The sequence below is a fragment of the Falco punctatus genome, assembly GCF_963210335.1.
Source record: "Falco punctatus genome assembly, chromosome: 15".
Taxonomy (NCBI): domain Eukaryota; kingdom Metazoa; phylum Chordata; class Aves; order Falconiformes; family Falconidae; genus Falco; species Falco punctatus.
In genome coordinates this window covers 23,213,944-23,238,860 of record NC_137595.1, presented here as the reverse complement: position 1 = coordinate 23,238,860, position 24,917 = coordinate 23,213,944, and the positions used below count along the sequence as shown (strand labels likewise).

Here is a 24,917-nt window from a genome sequence, read left to right as displayed (position 1 = left end):
AAATGAGCAATCTCTTAAAGTTTGGTTTGTTGTGAAGTCTCTAAGCATGCTACATACAGGCTGTCCTTATGTACAAATTAAAATCATCAAGTTATCCATTGCTAGCAACATGTGGCTGGAAGAACAGTAGGTGTTGGTGTGAAAGATAATTTGTTGCACTGTTATTTCAACTAGCCTTCAAAAGTATCTGTTGGACTTCCAAGAGAAAGTAGGCAGTGCATTTCCAGTATAACGCTGCTGGCTGAACTGTGGTCCCTGTGCCAGCCTGAAGCTAGCTCCATTTCCACAGTGCAGACCTTTATCTCCTGTAGAAGCAAATTATAGCCTGCTTAGGCCAGGACTGCAGAGGTTCAGTCCTGTGTAGTTGAGAACTGCACTGGCATAAGAAGCTAAGTGAACCAAAGGGCTCATTTAATTCTGTCTCTGTTACTGGCCCAAGTTCAGTCCTGGTGACTGGAGGCTATTTCCAATTATAGCTGTCTGTAGCTCTCAGACCACTGGAATTTTGCATAAAACTCAGGAATAAAAGAAAGTACTGCTTTTAGTGCACCCACCAAGTCTTTACATCACTGCCAGTCTTGTGTTTTTTCTTGGGATAATAAATTATGCAACATTTTGTTTTAATTCAGTACCACAAACTCTGGTCAAGGACATTCTGATCCTAAACTCTTTGCAGCCGTTGGCCACTTAGTTGATCATATTGCCTCCGTTTAGGCATCTGAAAAATAAGCATCTGCATCTGAATTAGTCACTGTAAGGCTTGCTTTCTAGTCTGTGTTTTCTTTTATTATTTATAATAAAGTCCTTCTAGAGCTGACGTCATACCAGCAAACAGGGCTGATAAAGTGTGTTTATCAGCATCTTCGTTGCATCTTACTTAACTTTGTGGGCTTTTAATATAACTTGATAATTCAGTCACAGCAGCATGAACACAGCTGTGCCTTGTTGGAAGCATTTTGCAAAATAAACAGTAGATACAGCAATGCGATGAATGCAGTGACTCACAGAAATGGGAAAACAAAGATACAGACTCTGTCAAGTCTGACTGGGCTGCTGCTTGATGTGTAAGAGTGCCTGCTGTGCCGTTGGTGCATGGAACAGGCCCTGTGGGTTTTTTGCAGGAGAGCAGTACATCCAGAGTTTGTGCGTGCAGCCAGGAGAAGGAGTGTCCAGCTGAGAAGACGTTGAGCAATAGTCCTGTGAAATCTGAACGAGAAGTTCTGTTAGTTGGTAAGTTCTTTCGATGGGCTTGGTGACAATGCTGGAGACCTGAACTGAGTGGGACTTACTTCAAGGTGGCCTCACAGCTCCCTCTGGTCACCCCTTGTTCCTTTGGTCATGCCAATGAAGGCAGGAGTCCTGGAACCAAGGAAAGCCTCTAGCTGTGCAGGGGTCAGCGTTTCACCTAATGTATTGCCCATGTGGAAATCTTGTGCTGTACCCCTTTCAGTCAAAACCACACACGTGTGAAGTGGGCTTGTGTGTAGTGACAGTCCAGGTCAGCATGTATTGGAGTGCAAGTTGCTGTTCTGGGAGGCATCACTGAAGGTAGTAAGTTAGAGGGTCTGTCTTCATTCAGTTAGAGCCTAATTGACCTTACAGGATCCTAAGCAGCGTCAAAGGCTCAAAGACTTTAATCACCTCGAGTGCTGCAGCACCTTACAGTGTGGATGGCACTTGTGGACCCACACAGCAGTAAGGCACACCGTTAGGTCAGGCGTGGTGTGCTGCGGATCCCCAGCAGATAAGCTCAACTAGTTTTAGAAGATAGAGCCAGAGAGGAATGAGGGGTTGGAGAAAGGTGGCAGGGAGGGAAGTCCAGGCTCAACGGAATGAGAAATATTGCCAGCATTTTTAAGTGGTGCTCACAAAGGGATTGGTGACCTCTGATTTACAGCACAGGTGTGTCTGCTACCCTTTTTATTTCCTCTCCCCTTGCCTATTCCTAGTAATATTGAAAAATAACCTAATGTGGCATGCTACAACTTTTTGGCCCAAAGCACTGGGTAGTTGAGGATTTTCTGGAGCATTGCAAAGGAGAAACAGAAGTCCTTGCCTTGCTGGGTGGGACAAGGCATTTTCTTTAGTTCATTGTCACTCAGCCAAGTTCTCCTTAGCCATCCCTCTACATCTGATTTGAGAATAACAATAAATCATTTATTGTTATGCAGGTGGATCTGTTTGTGCCAGGTCATGGGCTGGTTTCTGCATTGGGAAGGAGGAGACTTTGGGGAGCACCTTTTTCTGCAGGTGATGGTCAGAAATGCAAGTCAGCCTTTTTGATATGCAGTGCTGGCCGTGAGCTGGAAAGGACCCTCTTCATGACAGGGTGCAAATGTGGTTTGCTCTGTTTAGCTGAGTGCTGCAAAACTGCTGGGGTGGGACACACATGCCACTGCTGCTTTCCCCATTTGCCTTCTGTCAGTTCCTGCTCCTTGACCTTTGATAGTATAGCTGGAGGAGAGCTCTGCTTTCCCTCTCCTTGGGCCTTGCTTCCCTACAGGTATGGTAATCTGCGTGGTTCATCACTGGGCGTGTTACCAGTACTCGGCGAGGAGTGAGAGTGGTGAGGTGTGTTTTAAGCACTAACCAGCTGTGTTGGTTACCTGTTGTTTCCTTTACAGACTACGAGCCAAACCTCACTGTACTTACAACCAAAAATGCTCGATTAGGTCCCTCTGTGCTGAGCCAGCTGTAGCAGAGAGCTGGTGTTCTCAGCTGGTTCATCTCATGAAATAATGTTTGATGTGTTCCTTTCCCCAGGAATAATTTCAACATTTCTTCATGTGCACCCATTTGGAGCAAGCATAGAGTACATCTGTTCCTACCTGCAGCGTCTGGACAGCAAAGTAGGTGTACCGACGTACCAGCACTTCCAGTTCCCTGAGCCAGCCTGGGCGATATGTTCGTGCCCCAGGTGTGTCCGCTCTGTGGCTGGTAGGGAGCTTCAGTCTCTCCCTGGGAATGGTGCTGGAGCTGGACACTAATAACTGGTGTCGATTAACTGCAATAATTTGCTGGGAGAGGACAAGGGAGGGGGTGAACTTAGAGTTACAGAATGGGTTGCATTGGGAGGGACCTTTAAAGATCACCTAGTCCACCCCCTGCTGTAGGCAGGGGACCTCTTTCACTAGATCAGGGTTCTCAAAGCAGCCCAGCTTCTGGCTTAGCCCTTATGCAACTTTATGTTAACCTAAATACAGAGTAGAGGATGATGTTCTTACTGCAGATATTCATGCTTGTAATTCAAGAACACTTTGATGGTGGTAGCTGTGTTCTGCAGCAGTGAATTCCATCTTTACAATCTCCATCTAAAACATATTTTTGTTTATTCTGTTTTAAGTTTGCTGCCTCTGTTTGCCTTATCCTTATGACCTCTAAGGAAAAGAGCAAACAACCCACCTCTTGCATACTGTTTATTATCTTACATCTGCCATGCCACTGTTTATATATTCTCTCTAAACTGGACAGTCATATTGTTTTTGTGTCTCTGAGCAAAGTTTTTCAGTATCTCTGATCTTGTGGCCCTTCGCTGAGCCTTTTCTGTCTCTGTTTTGATACTGTCAGTGAAGTAATTTTTAGGAGGGTGCTGTGCAAGGGCCTTACACTGCAAAAGCACACGCACTGAATCACAGTCCCTGCTTACAGGGGTCTGTGCTAAGTGGAGGGATCAAGCCCTGCATGCAGGGGTCAAGAAGGGCAATAATAAAAAAAAGCAGTGCTCGTGCATTTTCCTTAGTACAACCAGAAGCTGCTGTTCCCTGCAGTATTTCTGTGTATTGCTGGCTTCAGACTCCTGTTCAGAGTAAACGGGGAAGAACTGTGCAAAGGCTATTGAATGTTCAAGGAAGTTATGTCTTGCTCCTCTACTATACTGTTCTTCAGTTGTCTTCCTCAAAGTGTCCCAGGAACAGGAGTCTTACTTACAGTGTGGGAATCATTTCTTCTTTTTCAGCTGCTTTTGTTTATAACTTACTGTTTATTTTACCCCATTCAAAGAAAGAGCAGCTCTCTGGCCTGTGTTTTCCAGGCTCACTCCAGCCTTTTAAAGACATCTAATAATCTGTCTTCTCATTCTAGTTCTGAATTTGTTTTGCAAACAGCTGCCTTTATTTTTCTTTAGAACTCCTAAGGAAATGCCATTGTATCATTGATCTGACTTCTGACACTTCCTCTCTGGAATCTACAGCACAGAAAAGGGCTACTAGAAGTTTCTACAATAAGCTTAGCAGAAAAGCCCTGTGAAAAGTATATCCTTTAATCTCTGCAATGGCATCTGGTCTTTTTATTGTTTGCTGACACTCAGGTAAACACAGCAGGCTGCTGACTTGCCCAGGTCTTTTGTGCCTGGTCTTTTGAAAGGAGGTCTTCCCATTTCTTCTCCAGGTTGCATCTTAGCTCTGGTCTCTCCCTCTTGGTTATTGCAGGAGCTAGGTATTAGCTAGGAGTGTTGCTTATAATGTCTAGCAGATCTTTGGGCTTGAGGTGAGGTAGAAGTTCAGGAGGAGCACTTGAAAGCAGAACCAGGTTTTTTGATGCTGCCAGCAGGAGAGGAAGAGGAATGTTTTTTCCCTGTTCCCTGCCCACCATTCTCACCAAGAAGGCCAGCAGACAGTGCAGAAATTAAAATAGAGGGTGGTTTGAAGCCATGAAACAGTCCTTACAGAAACTGTCTGCAACACTCTGGGCATCGCAGGTGCCGGGCAGTGTAGGTGATGTTTCTCCCAGGGTGTCCACTCTGTTTCATGTCTTAGGTTGGACCTCTGCCTTACCAGACTTAGTGCCAGCGTGAGCTTGTGCTCTTTCTCTGCCTCTGTCAAAATGCGGACTGTTGTTTTTGCCTGATACCAGAACAGCACGATGACAAAAGTGCATCCACCAAATGCAAATCCTTCTTGCAAAGCAGATGCTTTTGATCTTTATCACGTTGGGCACACTCTGAAAACTGTGGACCTGCAATTACTGCCAAAGGGCTTTCAGAGGAATGCACCTGTGCACTAATGAGGGCTTAAGAGTGAACATTCTCCTCTCTGTGTATGTTGTCTTCCCAGTGGTAAATGGTACCCTGTGCTTTGGAAGTAAAAACCTTTTCTCCCTAGCTAAGTGCTAGCTCAAAACTGTAATTCGTGCTGGCATACACAGAAAGTACGTGAATCAAAAGAGCAATGTAATGCTGCCTTGAGAAGGTCAGAGTGGAACATCAGTTTGGAAGCATGGTAGGGGCAGTGACTCAAGATTATCTTCTGGAAAATCCAGTGATGCATTGTATTGGAGACAGTGAAGTGGGATCAGGCTTGACATTACAGAACGTTCAAGCTGAATCCACTGTGGCAGGGGTGAAAACGAAACCAGCAGGAAGGAAGCACTGCTGAGGTATGCAGTCAGTACACACCTAGCTTAAAGTACAGTCCTTGGAAATGCACAGTGCTGCAAGTCCAGAGCTACAAAAACTCTGCAGACTGTAAAGGGAATTAAAAATAAGAGACAGTGACTGTGGTAGGGTAGGTCAATAGAAGATGTTACATTGTGCTGCGTTCTTGGAAAATATCAATGTTCTTATTCAAAAATACATCCTGATGCTCTACCTAACCAGCAGGTAGATGAGTTTATTGTGCAGAAAAAGCTCTGAACACATGTCAAAGCAGTCTCAAATGCACAGCAGAAGCAATCGTGAATTCTTGTGAGTATAATAAATAAGGTTTTAATTTTTCTGCTGCCATAAGAAAACCGTTGCAGGCAATTGAATATAAGGTGGACATGGTCCTTGTGCTCTTTATATGTCCTGTAACTGTTAGTGTGCAGCATCTTAAAGTTTATTCACATGCTGAACTTTAATTGTATGTAGTATATGCCTGAGCAGTCAAATTTACAGGCCTTCCTGCCGATGTGTCTTTGACTTGTGATGGAGATTCTATAGCTGGTGTGTGACTGGGTAAAGATGCTGGCAGGCGCATGCCCTGCTTCAACCCCACCAAAACACTACAGAGGCTTTAGCTGCAGCTCAGTGTTGAGAAAACATGTAATTTTGTCAATGTTTTTGGAAGTAAGATTCAGTTGTATGAGATAATGGTGTAACACGTTATGCTTCCTACCTCTTGCAGTGTTACAGAAGCTTAAAAAGCTACCACAGAGAGCGCTCCCTGAAGAAAGGTGCCACCAGTCATCTTGAACAGCGGGAGGGTGACATCCCTGGGGCTGTGCCAACCCTCTGGTCTGGTTCAGGACAGGAACTGGGTGGATCATCCTCCACCATGAGTCACTCTCTGAAACAAGAGTCTGGCTTGACAAGCCTTTAGTCTGACCTCCTCTAGCAAATCTGTCCATCTTCTCCGTTTAGGTTTTTTTCTGCAGCAATGTATTGTCCAGATCTTGTGTCTTAGCTCTGTTTGAGCAACTCCTGTGCTGTTAGGGGCATGGTAGCTGCGCTGTACAGGAAGGCTTGTGACTGTTCAGAACGTGAATGTAATTTCCCTCTGTCCCTAATTTCTATACCTAGTAACTGAGAATTCTGTTCTTGAAGCAGTGGTAAAAGTACTCAGTGTTCAGTTACTTAAATGCTTGGGAGTTTTTAATTCTTTATCTTGCATTTCACAGTGGAAAAAACAAGGGCAGTCCTTTTACCCTTGTTTCTAGTGTTATGTCTGCAGCCATCTTGGCCCAAAAAGTGACAGTAGCACAATTCATGCCGCCCCAAGATTATCACCGTGTTTGGACAGTGTGTCTAGGGAAAGCCGTGGTGTACTTTAGCAATTAAATGTGTTTGAGCTTGAATATCGCCAGTCATTACAGGGCTTCCATAACCAAAAGAGTTCATTTTTAGTGAAGCTTTCCTTTTGTTTTCACAGATTTGCACTGCAGAAGTGGAAGTTCTCATGACTCGACTCCAGAACACGTTCAGGCAGGAGCTGAGTGGGGTTGGGGCCAGTCTAGAGAAAAGGTGGAAGTTTTGTGGCTTTGATGGATTGAAAATGACTTGAGCTTTGACTTAACACTAAAAGCAGCAGCAAGATATGTACATCAAGAAAACCTGGGATGCCTCTTTCCTCTGTTCGTGATGATTATCTTGCACGCATCACGGACTTGGGTGGTGTAAGATGTAAGTGAAACTAAGTCCAGAGCAGCACTGGAAGAAACTTCAAGTTCTGTAGCTTCTTTGATCAGTTATTTGTTAACAGGCAAGTGCTGTTCAATATATTTTGTGAAAGAAGGTCGTGTCTGATATTTTTAAGCACAGTGTGTTGACTGTATGTTTTGCTAATGTTGTATGTGTTTTGTGTGCCCAAATTTCTCATCCTGCACCTTCTTTTTGCTGATAGGAGCAGCCATAGACTGTCCTCTGAAGCAACAACAAAGATGCATTTTCTGGTTTCTAGAACCACCAAAAGCACGGGGGGGAAGCAATTTTTTTAGACATTTCTATGATTAAAACCAGGTATGTTTAAACAGATTTGGGTGGCTCAGAGTTCTCTAAGCCAAACAGTTGGTTCTTTTTCATGCTGTTTTCTCTACTAATGGTTTAACAGTTAAGCTAAGATGAAGGCAGTGTCTCTAGGAGCCGTGTTTGATTATGGCAGTGCCACTGGTGGTCTGTGCATCATAGAGTCAGTCTGTAAATAATTTTTTGCATGGGAAGGTTATTTAGTTTTCCATTGATTTGGGTGGAGCAGGGAGCCTACATCCAACCCCTGTTTTAGTGATGGCTTACCACCAAATTTCTCCACCCACTTTGCTTTGGAGACTGAACTTCAAGAAGCGCTACAAGCAGCACAGACTTTTCTCCTGCTGGACCTTCCTAAAGGCTGTTCCTCATGTTCTCAATAAATGGCAGCCTCCTCCCCAACTCTCTGCAGAAGGTTAGTAAGCTGTAGGGTAAAATGCCTTGGCCTGTTAGTCCAACCTGATCAGATTGCTCTGTAGAGCCTTCCTGCCCTCCAGCAGATCAACGCTCCTGCCCAGCCTGGTGTCCTCTGCAAACTTACTGAGGGTGCACTCCATCCAGTGTCCAGATCACTGATAAAGATATTAAAGAGAACCATCCCCAGTACCAAGCCCTGGGGAACACCATGTGTGACCGGCTGCCAACTGGACTGTCAAGCTCTAGACAGTCAAAACTCTCCCAAACACACAGGGCTACTCCACCACCTCTGCCTCCTTGCCTGTCCCTTCTGAAGAGTTTATAGCCATCCACTGTAGCACTGCAGTTGTGTGGGTCATCCCACTGTGTTTCTGTGGTGGCAACTATATCATAGTTTGTCAGCTGCACAGTGGCTTCCAGCTCCTCCTGTTTGTTGCTGGTGCTGTGTGCATTGGTGTCAATGCATGTCAGTTGGACTATTGATCTTGCCACCTTTTTGGGGGAGAAGCCCTAATTCCTATGTGACTGTTCTCAGACACTTTCACAGTTTCTAACACATCAACAACCCTTGTGTCTTTGCTGCTGTGTGGATCTCCATCCCCTGCCTCCAGCGAGATGGCTACGGTGCTGCGCGCGTTAGTGCAGGGACATTTCGTATGTGCTCCAGCATACTCAGCATATTGTGGAGCAGAGTGGAGGACCTCACTAGTACACTGTCCCTCCAACACTGGTGTGCCACCTCCGGCTTCTCTCTAGCAGGCCTGGTTTCATGCCGTTCCTTTTCAGGGCTTTCAGTGAGCCCTGCTAAGTCCTGCACAAGGATCCTTTTCCCCCTTTGAGACAGATGTACCCCATCTGTCACCAGCAGCCTTTCTGTTGTGTAGACCAATCCATGATCAAAAAAACCAAAAATTCTGGTTACACCAGGCTTGGAGGCAGGTATTGATCTGCTGGGTGTTCCTGTTTCTCCTCTCATCCTTCCCTGCAACTGGAAGGATAGAGGAGAACACCACTTGTGCTCCTGATCCCTTAACCAGTTGTCCCAATGCCCTGAAGTCTCTCTTGATTGCCCTTGGGCTTCTTGCAACTTCACCGCCGTCTGCTGGAAAATTCAATAATGGATAATAATCTGAGGGCTGTACCAGGGTAGGCAGCTGTCCCTTCACACCTTTAACCCAGTCCCCAGGGACGCAGCAGGTCCACTGTGCGTATTGGGCCTTCTGTTCCTCTCAGAGGAGTCTGGTATCAGAATGACCCATCTGTTCTTTATGGAAGTGGTTTGACATGGGGCGTAAGCTGACTTAACCTTGGCAGCTCCTCCAGCCTAGATGAACCATTGTCCTCATCATTGTTGGTTCCAGTTGCAGAGCCCCATACCTGTTCTGCAAGGGCAGCGGGAAGTTGGGGTGGTTGTGGAGGAGATGTGCCTGCAGGAACTCATTGCCATTGCCCTGTCCCTTCAGTCCAGCCAGGTGGAGAGGGGACAGGGTAGCAGTCTGTGTTCAGCAGAGACCTCTCCTTTGGAAAATGAGGAAAGAAACTTCAGAAAATGAGACTGTTTTAGAGCGGAGAGGTCAGACGTGGTCAGAGCACAGAGGAGTCAGGAAAGGCATGTACCTTGGACTCTGCATCCAGAGGAGATCGGCTGGGCGAACGAGGCATGGTGCCTGGATTTAACCTAAAACGTGAAAGCTCATGCAGCAGAAGGACTCATGATGCTCCAGTCCTCTGGAGTATCGGCTGCAGGGTGGAAGGGGTAACTGGGACAGGCCATCTTGGCCAGCAAAAGGCGCATCCTGTGGGAGCTGGTGTGGCCGAGACGGTCTTCTGCAGTGTCATGGTGGAGCAGGCAGGTTGTTCTGTGGGGCAGTGGAAGGGAGTGGAGCTGGGACCTACAGAACGATGGCTCGCTGCTGTAAAAGCAAATAAGGGCCAGAGGAGTCCTGGGTCCTGCTCCTTCCCCTCTCCAAGCTTTCTTTACCAACGCCCTTCCAGAGGGACTGAGGTTTCCCTGAAACCCCCTGTGCTCTTTGCCACCAGGAGAAACCTGTTCTACAGAGGGGCTCCCTGGACAGCGAGGATGGAAGGGACATGCTGGTGCAGGTAATCCAACCCTCCCTGCCTCCAGGGAGAGCCCTGGCAGTGGGTGCCTCCTGGAGCTGGAGCAGCTGGTGAGGGCCCTCCAGGCTTGGGTGCAGGCAACAGGAACAGGTGATAAAACCTGTCTGTTGGAACCAGGCTGCCTGCCCTCCTTGCTCCTGGCGCTTGCTACACTGGAAGCAGATAAAAACCCTTCTAAAGAAATGTTCTGAATAGTGTCACTGCAGGTGAACGTTGTATTTTTAAGGAATAAACATTTTTTATGGGCAAATCTTGTCCCTGCTGCTTCCTTTTTCTCACCTAGCTTACATTGCCTGCTGCAGGAAAGGGGGTGCTCCACCCCAAGTCCTCTACCAACGTGGGGCTGCACTGTCGTCGTAGTACGTTTCAAGGGCATTCACAAACATTGGGCCAGCAGGGCATCCATAGCAAATGGCTGCAAAATGCTCCCTGCTTCCTCTGCAGCCTCTTCAGATGCAATGGGCAGCGACTGCAAGGTCCGTACCTCCTCCTTCCCTCTTCAAAGCAGGTGGAGGCTGATGCTTATGGTGGGTTTTGGGGTGGGTGTCTGGTGCAGCACAGCAACACCAGTTTGTACTTGCTGGCACAGACGGGCAGCGAGGCGATGCACGGAGGACGTGGGAACTGGGCAGCCTCCACAGAGGTGCAGCAGCCTGCAGAGGGGCTTCCCGCGCAGGGGCTGTGCTGGAGGGGGCTGCCAGCCTGGCTGTGGCCTCTCAAGGCGCAGCTGCTGCGGGGAGGGAAGCGAGTTGGCTGGTGGCAGCCGGTGCCTGCTCCGTTGGGAGATGCAGAGCTCCCTCAGGAGATGCAGAGCTCCCTCGGGCAGTGGCAGAGCTGGGTCCCAACGGAACGGCAGATGTCTGGTTTAAAGGGGAGCCTGTGGATGGCCAGGAGTGAGCCAGGAATCTCCTCGCGCTCATCGGTGAGCACGTAGGAACATCCCGAGGTTTGAATTGCTGCATGGAAGCTGGCGTTAGCAATCCCATGGGGGACAGGAGGGCCACCAGTGAATGGGCATGCCGTCCAGGACTGCCTGGCGCTGGGGCACTGTCAGCTGAGTCCTCCGGAGGGGGCGAGGGGGCTGGGGGACCCTTTGCTAAGAGGAAAGCTGTCCCATTAGTAGCAGCAGCAGCGAGACGAGCCCTAGGTGAGGCCTGTCACCCCGGTGCTGTGACCTGCTGTGACCGGCTGTGCATCTTAGTGGGCAAACCTGGAGTGAAAGCAGGGGCTGCAGATGTTTCCCCTCTCTTCGGGCACGGGTGCAGGGATGGTCCTTCATTAAACCTCATGCGGGCGGTCACCCGCTTCTGTACTGCACGTGGGCCCCCGCAGAGCAGGCGCTGGATGGCTTCCCGGGGTTCTGCGCCATGTCCTCAGCTCGGCTTCCTGCAGTGGGACTGGGGCAGAGCTGGGGCAGCACGGCTCTGCCATGGGAACATGTTGTGGCACCGCTGTCATCACCACGTCATGGACCACGAGCCCAGCTGCGGTCCCCAAGGTGCTCATCGGCATGTTAATGCGCAAGGAGGTGCCAGTTTTGGGTGGCTTGTGGGTTGCTGTAGATGTGTAAGTCTCTCTGGGGTCTAGCCCTCCACATACAGCACGTTGTGCGAGATGGTAGCTGTCCTGTCGGGTCTGTGGGCACTTTAACAGCAGAGCTTTGCGGGGGACCCCTGCGGCCCCTCAGGCCCATCATGGGTGCGGAGCACAGCCGTGTGCCTGGCCCAGCCTGCCCGTGCCTGCCCGCCCTGGAGACTCGGTCCTTGGGAAGGTGCTGTGATGGGGCAGCTGGGGGGTCTGCCTGGGCAGCCAACGTGAAGACCATCCACGGGCCCTCATTGACCAGCACCCAGGCAGCAAATTTCCTTTCCAGGTTTCACCTGGCAGAACAGCTGATGCTTTGGTAGGTGTCCTAGTTTACTGGTAGGTAAGAGAGGGGAAAGCATGGGGACAGAGGAGATCAACTGAGCCATGATCGATGCCCTGCCAAGGCACAAACACTGTCAGGCGTGGGAAGCGCTGCTCCTTCCCATCTAACCCTGCTCTCTCGCTCTCTCTCTCCACACAGCGTTTCTGGCTCTCGTTTTTTTTGGCAGAAATTTCATGTTCTCATCACCCCTCTCCTCCCCTCAGCTGTGTTCAGCTGCAGCATCTCCTCTCTGTCACTTCTCTGCTTCTCCTCCTGCCAGCAGGCAGGGAAGGTTCCCCCACCGGCTCTTCGGGGCTGCGCAAGACACTGCTCTGAAAACCATCACCTTGAAGGAAGAGAAGGGAGCCTGCGCTGCTCCTGGCTGTGCTGTGAGGAGGAAGGAAGGTAAATGTCAGCCCTTTGTTCTAGCTGGGAAGAGGTTAACTTCGGTGCTGAAAATGGGGGAGCAACTGCAGCTCCTTGGGAATGGAAGGGGCAGCTGGACTGGGCTTTTCCCGTGAGATCTCCTTAAATAAGCCCTGGTCCTAAAAATAAGCGGGGAAAGTCATTGCGGAGAGGAAGTGCTGTGTTAACACTCCCAGCGAAAGGCATTTTATTTTTGTTTTCCAGTTAGTGAGATTCCTTCTACGGCATCCCCCTCGACGAGAGGATTTGCAGTACTCTGGTTTTTTGCCCCTACTGTGTACCGGTGTGCCCCTCGCGCGGAGCACCAGTGCCCGGCCGGAGGGGCTGTCCTGCCGCCCACCACGGGGCTCTGCGGGGCTGCCCTTGGGGTGGTCGGAGGTGTCGGTGGCCTAGCTGCTCCCATGAGCAGAAATACATGCTTGCTGCAAGAAGTAAGGCCAGGTTTTTTGGAGTTAACAGATGAAGCAGGAGTTTGTCAGAAAGCCGGTGACGGTGCTTTATGGGGCTGTGCTCACAGCCCTCACGGGTAGGGCCAGATAAGCAGCAGCTTGCCCTCCTGCTCTCCCTCTGTTCTGCTCCCTCTCCTAATCGGGTTTCCTCCGCCCTGACCCAGGGCAGCTGCATCCTCGGTGACTCGGCTCTGTCCCTCCCACTCGGGCAGGGGCTGTGGATGTGGGATCTGCAGCGGCTGCGAGCTTCGCCTGCAGAAAGGTAATTCCCTTCAGTGTGTCTGTCCTGGGGACTCGTCTGTCCATCCCGCGCTGCTGGGAGGCTCCTGCTCGGGCACCGCATCTGCTCATCCCTCATTTCTGGGCATGGCAGAAACGCATGAGCTGTTGCTGGCAAGGGGAGATGTTCTTGCCCATCAAAGCCGATGTTTTATCTGCACCCCCTTCTTGCACCCCGGCTGCCATCCCAGGGGAGCTCCTGGCCGAGCATCTCTGTTCTCAAAGCTTGGTAGCACCAGTTACTTACTTTACTTTAAGACTGGCCTCTCGCATGCAGCCCCGTTGAGACAGTAAATAAAATACATTCCTAAAGGGCTGCTTCTTCCTTCCACACACTTTTTTTCCTGTGGGATGAAAGTTATAAACAACCATGTATGACTTTCAAGGCTGACTGCTGAGCTTGCCTTGGAGGGAGCACGTGGAGGGGCAGAAGGCTGAGGGGTGGCCAAACAAGCTGCAGAGCCTAAAGAACAGCTCCTGGTGTTGTTTAATAGTGAAAAAAAAAAAAACCAACCACCAATTAAAACAAGACATGAATGCCTCTGTGGGCTGTGCCTCACCTAAAACTCAACGGTATTGTGATTTTCTGGCCCCTTTGCTAATGCATCCCCTGACTGGCAGGCTCTGGGTAGGGGTCGGTGCTGCATCAAGCTGCCTGCAGAATTAGCTGCCATGTAAGTGGAATTGCACCAGCTTTTCCTGGGTGGTTTACCCCTGAGTCCAGTGTATGAGGCAGTTGTAGGCACCTGCACAGGTAAACACCCTGAGGCGCTGAGCTGTGCCAGGCAGCTTGGCTGTGCTGCATCTCACATTTGTCACCACGTCTGTGCTGAGGCACGTAATTTTTGTAATAAACATGAAACATTTCAAGAATATCTTTGTCTTTAGCTGAATTCCTTTTTTGGTGTGCCCCACTGGGTAGTGTGTAACTTTTTTCTTTTTTTAAAAAATTTAAATAACTCTAAGTATCTTTAGATATTGGAAACCTGGCCAAAAGAAACACTGCCCCGGGCACAGGGGGTGGAGGTGGGCAGGCAGGGCTGCGCTGAAGGCTGGTACAAGAGCCTGTGAGGCTGCCTTGTCACAGCTGGCTCTAGGAGATTTCCACGTGTTTATTTTTCATTATTGCCTTAAAGCTTTCTTTGGGAAGGCTCCTTTCGCAGCCTGTACTCTGACCATATCTTTTCTGTGCACACGCTCATAACCTCAGTCCTTTCTTCTGTTTACTGCTGCTTTTTGCTCTTCAGACCATGGCAGGGTTTGCTGGGTGCCAGCGAGGTGTTGCGGGAGGCTGGGGGCACCCAGGTTAGTGCAAGGTGAGGAGCTGGGTGCAGTGGCCCTGCGTGGCCTCTCCAGGAGGCTGCAGGCAACAGGGAGAGCTCCCCAAGGATGCAGGAGATGGGATGGGGCATTCGGCATCTGGCTGCGACCCGCAAAGGGCTGTGGGCTGCAGTCCAGCCTGTGCTAGGGGTATAGGTGTTGGTGAGGTTTTGGCAAGCACTGGTTGGTGCTGGAAGTCTTACAAGAGATGAAGCCTAGTGTTAGGTGTTAAAATAAGAAATAAACCAATTTAAAATGGGGGAGGGGGGGAGGCAGAGAAGAAAAGCTTGTGAATAAAAGGGGGCTGTAAGTCTCGTTTAATGGGTTGTGTGCTGCTTTTTAGGTTTTAGAAGGTTCTTATCACTTAAAAAAATCCAAACCCCCAAAGCTGTCTTCTTTTCACTCACACTGGAGCGAAGCTGCTACACCCACCTCCTTGCAGCGTGGGAAGCAGCTGCCCAGCCCCTCCGGCCCGGTGAGCACCCTGCAGGAGCAGAGAGGGAGCGGCAGCGAGCGCGCAGCCCCCGTGTCCCCACACTGAACAGCCAAGGCTCTCTCAGGAGGCCACCACTCCGCAGTTATCCCTTGCGCCTCAGCATCCAGCACATGGTGGGATGTGGGTGAAGGAGAGGAGGGGCGCACATCTGCACAGCATCCTCCCAAGACCAGTCCGAGTCTGGCATCTTGTCCCAAGCCCTTTCCACCCAGAGCCCATGGTTTTGCTTGCATTGAGCTGCAGTCGGGGGCTGGCCAGAAGCAGAGTTCAGCTGATTTGTATGAAGATGGGCTGCCAGGAGCTGTTAATGCCAAAAGCCTTGGGCCCCCTGACTTGGTGGAGATCATTGGATGGCAGGGGTGAAGCGAGGTGGGTGTAAGGAGGGAGCTGCAAAATTCTCAGGCTGTCCCAGCAGCCAGGACGGGCTTTTTGCTGGGTGCCACTTCTTAGTGGGGCAGGGGGATGATGAAAGTTTAAGTCTGAATGTATCCAGAGTCAATCCCAACAGAGCTGCCTGTACCTGCAGCTGAAGGTTAGGTCTGTGGGCACAACGTGAGGACACACTGGGATGGAGCCCCTGGCTCCGTGGGTTGTTGTTTGCTGAGGAGCTCCCAGGTGGGAAGAGAAGCGTGTTAGATAGTGTCAGACCAAGCAGGACAAAGCGCTGCTGGCTTTGGTCCTCTCACACGGGTTTTTGTTGTGTTTTGGAACATGTTGTACCTTCCAGGTTTGGTAAGGAGATGGTCGGGCTTGTCTCCATCCTGACTTTGGTCATATGGAATGTGGTCTTGAGGCTGATGCCAGCCAGGAACTATATTCCCGTGGTGAAGAATGGCCAAGTCCCAGCATCAGGACCACAGTCCCTACTCTGGCTAACCAGGATGTGTCCTGTCTTGTGTACGTGAACCTGATGGTGTTGGGTTTCATGTGAAAACTGATGGCAGCTAGAATCAGAAGGAAGGAAACTCTCTGCCAAGCACAGGTGCCTCAGGGAGCCTGTGAGGTTTTGGCATCCAGGGCTGAGGTCCCTCATGTACTCCATGATGCCTCCAAGGCCTTTGCGTGGATGGTCAAAGGGAGATGCTGTGGCTGGGGCATCTACTGATCAGCTGGCTCTTGGGAGAGGTGAAGGAGGGGCAAGTGTCTCCGGCACTTGCAGACACCCTGTGGCATTTTCAGCAGCTTCTCTCCTAAAGCAGGCATCTCTGTGATGTGCGATTCTTTTATTTTCATACATATGTTTTACAGAGGACATTTATCTGAGCCCTTCTGCCAGGACAGAACACCAAAATGCAGCCTGTGCCCCTGCACAGTCTTTCGGAGTTGGAAAGAGCCAGTCTGCAAGAGATTGCTCTCTACCAGCTGCAGGAGAAGCTGCTTGTTGGAGATGTCAGCCTGGCTAAAGGTAGAGGATGGGAGAGGGTGGCTGCTGCTGCGGGAGGGCTCGGGGCTGAGCTGTTACTGCTACTCATCCCCACGCCCACACTTCATAACACAGGGCGATGTTTATGGAAAGACATTTGAAACACATTTTGGTCCAATTTATTTTTTGTTCCCTGCTTTGGTCTGAGCCTCGAAGGCCTATTTGGCCTTCTGAGGAGGGTGTGTGTGTCCATAGGAGTGTGAGAATGTGACCTTGCCTGTTGCCTGCCTCTGATCCCCCTAATCCAAACCAGATTAAATATGATTTGGCAAGGCCTTCTGCTGGGACTATCTTAATGCCGTTGGGATGGGACAAACTTTGCGTTTTGGGTTCATGTCCAGCACAAAGTCCTGATGCTGGGATGGGGTTTATGCAAGGCTAGAAGACGTGCTACTGAAATTAATGGGCAGATAAATATAGAAGCTCCACAGGGACTGAGCTTCTCTGTCCTAGCCTACACAGACACATAGGCATTCTCAGGGTTCCCACAGCTGCCTGTCTCCCCCGATGCCTACACATCTAACCAGGCAAGTGCAATGAGTTGGGGATCAGCTGAATCCTTCCCATTTTACTCATGGGAGTAAAATCAAGAGTGGACAGGCCACCTTGAAATGGCTCCTCTGTCCTGGGGTGTATTCTGGCATCCCAGCAGGGCAGGAGATGCCTGCGGCTCAGCAGCCCTAGGCTTGAGTGGTACCAGCAGTGCGGGTGCAAAGGGAGCTGAAGCATCTCCAGCCCAAGCATGGAGCCCCCCATGCCTCTGGGGACATATCCCAGGGAAGGAGCGTTTCCTAACGCCCAAATTCAACCTCATACTGGGCAGCAAGTACTTACTCAGGGTGCTATCCGAGTATGGCTTCCTCTCTTAATATCTGGAAGGCTTCATGCAGTGAAATGGCTTCAAGAAGAGTAAAAGAGAGATGGCTTCCCTCTCGTCACGAAACTCCCAGTTGCTCTAGGGCTCCAGCACCAGCCACAACAGGCTGCCTTTATCTGACCACAAACATCCTGGTTGCTTTTAATTTTTTTTTCTATTTTGAACTGTTGTGATCCCATTTTCAGTGTTATCCTGCAGCAGTAGCTTCTCTAGGGAAGAGCGCAATGCAAAAAAAAAAAACCCCAACCAAAAAAAGCTCCCAAAACATATTTCCTTCCTTGCTGTTAAATGTGCTGTATTTTGTCTGATGGGCTCCTCTCTTCCTGCGGGTAAGTGCAGGGGACTGCAAGGTTCTGATCTCATCCTTCTGTGTATTTTGGACATGACTCTCATGCTCACTTGTTTTTTGAAGGAAACAGCTGCTGTCAGGGAATCCCTCCTTCCTTTTGTCCATCTTTATATCCTTTAGATTTCTACCTGCCAATTGCTCTTTTGGCAGTTAGTTGGCTGGGAGTCCATGTGAGATGCTGAGCATTAGCTATGAAACTATTCTGCCTGAAACACCATTTTCTTGTCCCAGCGTTTTAAAGGGAAGTTCATAATGTTTGGAAATGCCTGAATCTGGGCTGCGCAGTCTCCCTTTGGGTCCATCCACCTGTCTGTACTTGCTCCCCAGCATCTCCCCATAAGAAATTCCTGCCGCCTTTAATGAACAGCCATTGCACAGTTGTGATGATTTTTCCTCGAGGAAAAGGTGTTCAGCACCTCTTTTGATCCTTGTATCTCCAGATACCTAGACAATGAGGATCACAGGGTATGCTTCCCCTTGTCAACCATCCTTTGGGGCAACCTTCAGCCTCAATATCCTCTCTTCCTTCCATCAGTCCTTACCTCATTCAATCCCAACAAACTTCTCCAGCATCTCAGCCCTTACAGCAAACAGCCTCCTTCAGGATGACCCTCCTGAGCTACAGACCAAACAAGTCATGGGTCACATCTCGTTTTGGCCAAGTCTGCAGTTCGAGCAGGAGATGACCAGGAAAGATGAAATCTTTGAAGGATGCACAGCACCAGGCTTGCTGTCATGCATCTTGGTGAAAAGAAGTTGTCCTTGTCTCCTAGGTTTGTAGTGGATCATATGCGTTCCTCTGTGAGGGAGATACCAGCTTGGGCTTCTGGACAGGGGGATCCTGACAATTTCTTTTATCTCCTGCCTCGTGGTTTGTTTCCCTTAGGAACATCTGTACAGCTTCAGGAGTGGAGAGTTAAGCAGATGCTCAGCCTCAGCACGTTGTGTCACCCCTCCTAACTGTGCTGAAACAGCAGCGTTTTGCTGGCCTTTTGTTTCCTTGACTGAGTGGGTTTTGTCTCCAGGTTGTTGTTCATCTTCCCGCTATCTGGTCATTTGAATGAAACAACACATATGGTGCTGCAGAATAGTTAATGTGATTTATGCATGTGTTGCTCATACCAACTTTCATAGCTTTCTTCTTAATCTTACAAAAATAACCCAAAAAATTGTATAAGATGTTTCTAGGGAAAGAATTCCTCGGGAATAAGGAGCACAAGCCAGAACAGGGGCGATGTCTCTTGGAAGGATTTAGGGTGGGCAGTGAATTCGTTTTTCAATTCATTGCTGCTGAGCTGCTGTCTCTGGAAGCGCAACGTGGGGAATAATTAGGAGCAGGGCTTGCCTCTCTTGGCCCGCTGCAGGATATCTGGAGATGTGTGTTTTGTCTGACTTTATTTGTCTGTGCTCTGTAAAACATTGGCAAAAGCTTTTCTGGGGCTGCATGCCTTTTTCCAGTGTCAAGACCAGACCTCTGAGGATAAATTAGGGTAGCTTTCTGAGTCATTTCTAGGACATCATAATTAATACAGTCATGTCTAACATGTATGTAGAATTTAAAGGTGGCCAGAACAGTTTTAAGCTACAGCCTTTGGACAGCTGAAGGTTTTCTGCTGCTGTTTCATGTGTTCTCCATTTTGTAATCCCAGTTAATTTGCTGCCCCGCTGATGGTTCATATGCTCTGACCTGCAGTTTTCTGCATTGCCGGATTGCACATCTGGATTGCAAGGCATCAGTAAGCCCTGATGGAGAGAGGTTCACAGGGCTGTGGTCTGAGGCACGTGGGGTGAGTCCCACAGCTGGGGTGTCTTTAACCCATGGCTACGGTTTGGTGCCATGGGGTCCAGGTGCCTGAGCGTGGAGGGGTCCCCTCCTCCGCTTGGAGAGGATGGTGGCCCATCTCTGGGGCTGTTTCCCCCAGGTAGGTGATACCCACCATGCCATCCCATGCCATCCCATGTGGCCTCATGGCCTCATCCCTCTCTGGTCCACGGCCACCTCAGGCCCCCAGTGTCCCTCTGCCCACGGGAGCTGCCTGTGGCCATGCTCCACTCACAAGTGTACAGAAAGGTAAATGTCTTTAAGGGGAGACCGTGCTAACACAGCCTGATGATGGAGGACCTTTGCTTTCTTTTCTCCTCATAGTTGGACCTAAAGGCAGTAAATCTATCCGCCAGAAACTGGAGAGCTTTTCCAAGGATAAGAAAGGTGAGCAGCCTCCCTTTTCCCCAGGTTTTGATCCCTGCTCTCAAACAGAATTGGTGATTTTTGATGAAGCTGAGCTGGGAGGTCCCTGAATTCAGCCAGGTGCTTTGTCCCATGTTGTTCTGCAGTTCTCCAGCATGGGCTGTAACGGTACGTGCATGAGCCTGAGGGAGTCTGGAAGAGATGCGTGTGCGTGTGGACAAAATATGTGTGCACATGAACATGCATTTGTAAAGATGCACACACGTGAATATTTCTGCCTGCCTGTTTTAGCCCTGGTCTTGCTACTTTGAGTTCTGTTTTATTGTCCCTTGAAGGACATCAGCCACAAACCTGGGAAAACCAGAACTGTAGAGCACAGCCAGCTGGGAATGAGCCCTTACTAATTTTGTACAAAGTCCACTTAAGGAAATTATTGAGCAGCAGTCTGATATTTTACTAATTGGATTTGTGGCTTGTACTTCAGTTGCAAACCCACTTGGCCCAGGGTGGTGGGGAGGCTGGAAGTAAGGAGAGCTCTCCTTGCATCTCCTTTATGAAGTTTCCACTTCATAGATGCTATGGCATCTTCGTGAGGCTGTAACCAATAAAAGGAAGGGAAGTTCAGGAAAAACTGGGACAGGTTGCAACAAGCATGTTGACGGAGGCCAGTTTTCCTGCTGCCTTCCCAGCTCCCCTGCGCCTCCTTCCTCTTCCTCCAGGACACTGTCTCCCACACCATGCCCTCGCTGCTCAGCTCTCTGATGGCACTGCACCCTGAGTCCCACCACACAGTGTCCTGCAGCTTTCCAGGGCAGCAGCTCTCCTTTGGGTTTGCCCAGGGTCACTGGAGATGCTCTTCCCGCCTGCCCAGGCACTCCTAGGGAGCTGGAGAAGGGAGCAGGAGGGGACAGAGCATGCAAGGACACTGGTAGTTACAGGACTGCTGTCCCAGATTCAAGCTACAGATCTCCTTGTCATGCATTGAATTGGTTTTATACTCTCTGAAACTCTTTATAAACTCTGAAGAGGATTTTATTGTCCTTTTCACTCTCCTGCTGGCGGTGCCTTTACAGCATCCTGGTACTCCCTTCTGTTGGCCAATCACTTTATCCAGGCATGCACGCGTGCCCCTGGCAGTTGAGCTGTGCTAGTGCAGCTCCCCCTCCCTTTTCCCTGCTAGTGACACTTTGCTATTTCTGCCATGTTCTTCCCTAGACTGCTCTCCTCAGACCTTCGGGATCCCGCTCTTCCAGGTCATCACCAATGACCGTGCCTACAGGCAACTGCAGGACGCAGTGAAGAAGAGTCGCCGGCTGTGCCTGGAGGTGGAAGAGACAGTGACAAGGTTTCGGGCTGAGAGGCAGAAGAAGTCCCCAGTGGGCAGGAGCTGTGGCCTGGTACCCTGTGGGGTCTTCCTGGAGGAGCCGCTTTCCCCAACTCTTCTTGACAACAGCTCCTGGAGCCAGCGAAGGGTACGATTGCAAAAGTGGGCTGCACTGTGACGGTGCTGCAGGCTAGGGGAGGCTCCGACCTCGGCAGGGTCTGTTCTTGATGAATGTGAGTTATCAGTGCTGTGCGCTGGGTTGGTCCCAGCCTGCCCTCAGGGAAATGGGGTGTCCCTGCTTCCCCCAAGAGCTGGACGGCGAGGCGTGGGACACTCTTTACTAGCTCAGCTCTTACGGAGCCAAGGTTGCCAGAAGGACGTGTCCAGGCAGCCAAAGGCAGAGAGGGATAGGAGGACATTCATCAGTGGCAGGGATTTTTCTACTCCTTTGTTGCATCACATCTTGGTGAGAAGCACTGTGAACAGCTATGACTTTTCCATGAAACAATGTCACGTTTTTGGCAATGTTGCAGTTGGAGATGGGGCCTCGCACTTGTGAAATTCCCACCAGAAGTTGCTGCCATTGGTGGTGGCCATGTTGGCTCCCTGGCCACGTAGCAGGGACGGACCCCTCGTTGCTGTGGGGCCAGTGGCTGTGCTGCCCAGCTGCTCTGCATTGACTACCCTTGCATCAAAGCGGGTGGAAGGCGGTGTGCCCGGGCAGCCTGGCCACCCTCCTGGCCTTAGTCCTGTTTCCTGCAAGAGGAGGAGGGTATTGGGCTGGGCTTGGTTTGCCTCATCTCTCTGGAGCACAGACCCACGCCTGCCTCTTGCGAAGTGCCTGTAACCCCTGGTGTAAAGCAGCTCCAGAACAGGTAACTCAGTGTAGCATGTTGTGCAGTCAGAGGTGAAAGATGTGGGGAAATTTGCTCCTTCCCCATGACTGCGCGTGGTGTAGGGGCTGCCTCAGTGGGAAGGCTGCATTTAGGAACACCTCCCACCAGGAGCAGTGCACTTAAATGAGCACTTGGGAGATGGAAGGCATCTCTGTGGTTCTCCTGCAACCCCAGACAGGCTCTGTAGACCTCAGCATTTGTTCAGAGGTGATGCCTCCACTTCCCACAAACTCCTGAGGTCACAGCATTGACGGTGTACTGGGATCTTGTGGGGTAGTTCCTGCCACCCTGAGAATCACCTCTGCTCCACCTCAGGGGGCCATGTCCGTGGACTCCATCACTGACCTGAGTGACGCTTCCAAGCTGCTGGAGGCGCTGCAGTTGTCACACCCCCACGAGCTGGATCCACAGAGAAGCCTGGGCAAGAAAAAGATGTTGAGCCTCAACCCCATCACCTGGCAGGTCCCGCGGATTGTGGACAGATGTTGCAAACACATTGAGACGCACGGTAAATGCGCATGCCCCTCCAGCCGGGCGGCGTGTCCCGCGGTAGGTCGGTAAAACCCCTCCTGTCGTGGGCTGGGGGATTCCAGCCCACCCGCTCCCGAGACGGAGGAGGCAGCCGACTCCTGGGGCAGGGCACGCTCCCGAAAAGCCACCGGGGAGAGTCTGCCGGGCTGGGTGCAGCATCTGGGATGAGAAGTGAATGTCACTGCGTGTCAGCGACCCATCTCCTGGAGTGCTCTGGCCTTAACTCCCCCTGCAAGCACAGCACCCAGCTCAGAGTGTCTGCATGGATGAGATCTCCCTGGCCCACAGGCAGCCCCCGAAAACCTTACAGCTCTGAAACCTTTCTTTTTACCCCCTCTGCCAGAAGCAGGGAAGGACACGCTGCCTTGCAGTGCAAGAGAACCACTTCCATGATGCTGAGGTGCTCCCAGGGCTGGTCGGGGTGGCAGGGGGCTGTGGGAATGAGCGCACTAACCTGTCTGTCCCCCAGGTCTCCACACGGTGGGCATCTTCCGGGTTGGGAGTTCCAAGAAAAGAGTTCAGCAGGTGAAGCATCCTCTGTGGCAGTACTGCATGCAAAGGGCAGATGCATGTGTGGGTGGGGAATGAATAAAGCAGACATTGGTGTGGAGAGGTCTAAGATATCACAGGCACATGCTGGATCACAGATAGCCTTAACCTGCTGCTGGGTCCTTCTCCCAGCCACAGGGAGCAGGCTTCATCTCTCCAAGCTGCCATTAGCCAAGCTTCCACGCCCTGGTTGGCCATTCAGAGCCAGGGGCTCCTTCTGGTCCCATGGCCCATCCTCAAGGCAGCAGGAGGCTGCTGGGCTCTGGTGTGCCTTTTCTTGGGGGTGCCCTGAGTTGGAGGGATGTCGGAAGTAGCCAGCCCTTGTGTCCTGCCTTTGCAGTAGCTCTGTACAGGGACAGATCCTGGCAGCATGAGTCATATAAAGAGGAAGAACTGACTGTTGCTTTTATTCTTATTTCTTCCATCTTTAAGCTGAGGGAGGAGTTTGACCGAGGGGTGGATGTTTTCTTGGATGAGCATCAAAGTGTTCATGATGTGGCTGCTCTGCTGAAAGAGTTTCTTCGGGACATGCCAGATTCACTGATACCCAGAGAGCTCTATGCAGCCTTCCTCAGCACAGCCTGTGAGTACCCTGGCAGAGACTCGCTCTGCACCATCCACCCATCACACTTGGGTTTGTAAGGAAAAAAAAAAAAAAGGGAATTTTCTTCTTATGCAAGTACCAGGTCTCAGCACAATTTGGCGTGCTGCGCAGGAGCTCAGCCCGGCAGTTTGCACTGCCCGTACAGGCATCTTTGCAAATCCTCTGCCCAGGTCCCCCTGCCATCCATATTTCAGGTGACTGAGTTTTTAAGCAGTCTTCACAGCTTCCAGCATCACTTTACCTTGGTCTCCTTCACCATGTCTTTGCTTCCCTTTTGCCATCCTTCTCTCCTCAGATTTGATTCTTCAGATCCTTGAATCCCCGCTTCCACGTCAAAAATGAGCAGCTCCACACCAGTGGGCTTGCTGATGGCTGTGTGCCATGCCAGGGAGGAAGACGGGGCATGTGGTGGGGGGAGCAGAGGTGTACAGGGATTTAGGGGAATGTATAAGGCAAATCTGCCCCCAGGCTCAGGTATTTGAGCATGCAGCACACCTGCGCTGCAAAGCAGGAGCGTAAGCCAGCCTGTCCTTGCTGAAGTCACCGCGGGTGGCAGTGAAGGAGTGGCAGGACCTGGGATGCTGCCCTGCAGCACCGTCCCTGGGCCTGCAGTCAGCCCCTGCAAGGGTCAGGGTCACTGCCGGTCCCACCTTTCACCCTTCCCCAGCAATGTCATGTGTTCTCCCTATGGGTCAGCAGCCTCTAACCCTTGTCCAGATCTGCTAAGCTGTTACTTCTGTTTGTATTTTCATCTCTTGCTGCATATGAAGTGACAGTATCTCTCGTACAAGTCTGCATCCTAAAATACAGGAGAATAAATGATACACCTTTGTCATATACAAGGACTTTTAGGGCACAGTGTAAAGCAAATGGCTGGGAACTGTCAAGTGAATTACCTTCTGTATGCCTTCCCAGTGGAAACTGGTGTTACTTTAGATAAAGATGGGCTTCATGTGAGATAAGAAAGTTAATAAAGATCATTGCTGTTTGCCCCCCAAAGCCAAGCAGAACTGCAGAATATTCACAGTACTGAAATACATCTTTTTTTGGAGTGATGCATACAGGCTACAGCCGTGTCTTCCAGGCTTAACATCAGGGCGAGCACCTGTGGCTAGAGCCAGGTTGTTCTGGACGACTATCCCATTTCCAGGAGCAGCCGGGATCTCATAGAGGATTGTGTAAAAACTTTAGTGCTGTTTTCTCCAATATTCCACCTTCTGGTGGTCTTCAAGTAACCTGAGCCTGAAGTCTTGTTAATGTTTTATAGCCTGGAGTGGATTTCTCTTCCATCTGCTTGCCCAGCTGTGGTTTGAGCCCACCC

At 50.4% G+C, this 24,917-nt stretch overlaps 2 protein-coding genes and 1 long non-coding RNA gene across 15 annotated transcripts in view; 2 read left to right on the top strand and 1 right to left on the bottom strand.

Annotated features, from left to right (window-relative positions):
• ENOX2 (ecto-NOX disulfide-thiol exchanger 2) overlaps window positions 1–7,447 on the top strand; it is a 51,041-nt gene extending 43,594 nt beyond the window's left edge. For all 5 annotated transcript variants that reach the window (XM_080365299.1, XM_080365297.1, XM_080365296.1 and 2 more), the window contains 3 exons: window positions 1,122–1,230; window positions 2,764–2,849; window positions 6,846–7,447. In XM_080365299.1, the coding sequence (XP_080221425.1) occupies window positions 1,122–1,230; window positions 2,764–2,849; window positions 6,846–6,977 (327 nt within the window). In that variant the 3' untranslated portion in view covers window positions 6,978–7,447. The remainder of the gene's footprint in view (window positions 1–1,121; window positions 1,231–2,763; window positions 2,850–6,845) is intronic.
• LOC308053740 lies at window positions 6,944–19,711 on the bottom strand. The gene is made up of 2 exons (XR_013923779.1): window positions 17,113–19,711; window positions 6,944–13,383 (listed from the first exon to the last, which is right to left on the bottom strand). It is a non-coding gene; the product is annotated as an uncharacterized lncRNA (long non-coding RNA).
• ARHGAP36 (Rho GTPase activating protein 36) overlaps window positions 10,769–24,917 on the top strand; it is a gene marked incomplete at its 5' end in the record, with an annotated part of 26,306 nt that continues 12,157 nt past the window's right edge. Inside the window, 8 exons of one of the 9 annotated variants that reach the window (XM_080365323.1) lie at window positions 12,811–13,022; window positions 14,748–14,834; window positions 16,104–16,260; window positions 19,651–19,713; window positions 20,946–21,164; window positions 22,228–22,420; window positions 22,913–22,968; window positions 23,425–23,575. In XM_080365323.1, coding sequence (XP_080221449.1) covers window positions 12,811–13,022; window positions 14,748–14,834; window positions 16,104–16,260; window positions 19,651–19,713; window positions 20,946–21,164; window positions 22,228–22,420; window positions 22,913–22,968; window positions 23,425–23,575 — 1,138 coding nt within the window. Of the gene's footprint in view, window positions 10,899–12,182; window positions 12,291–12,810; window positions 13,023–13,379; window positions 15,225–16,103; window positions 16,261–19,650; window positions 19,714–20,907; window positions 21,165–22,227; window positions 22,421–22,912; window positions 22,969–23,424; window positions 23,796–24,917 lie in introns of those variants that run through there. The other 8 variants (XM_080365324.1, XM_080365322.1, XM_080365321.1 and 5 more) reach the window with 8 other exon arrangements.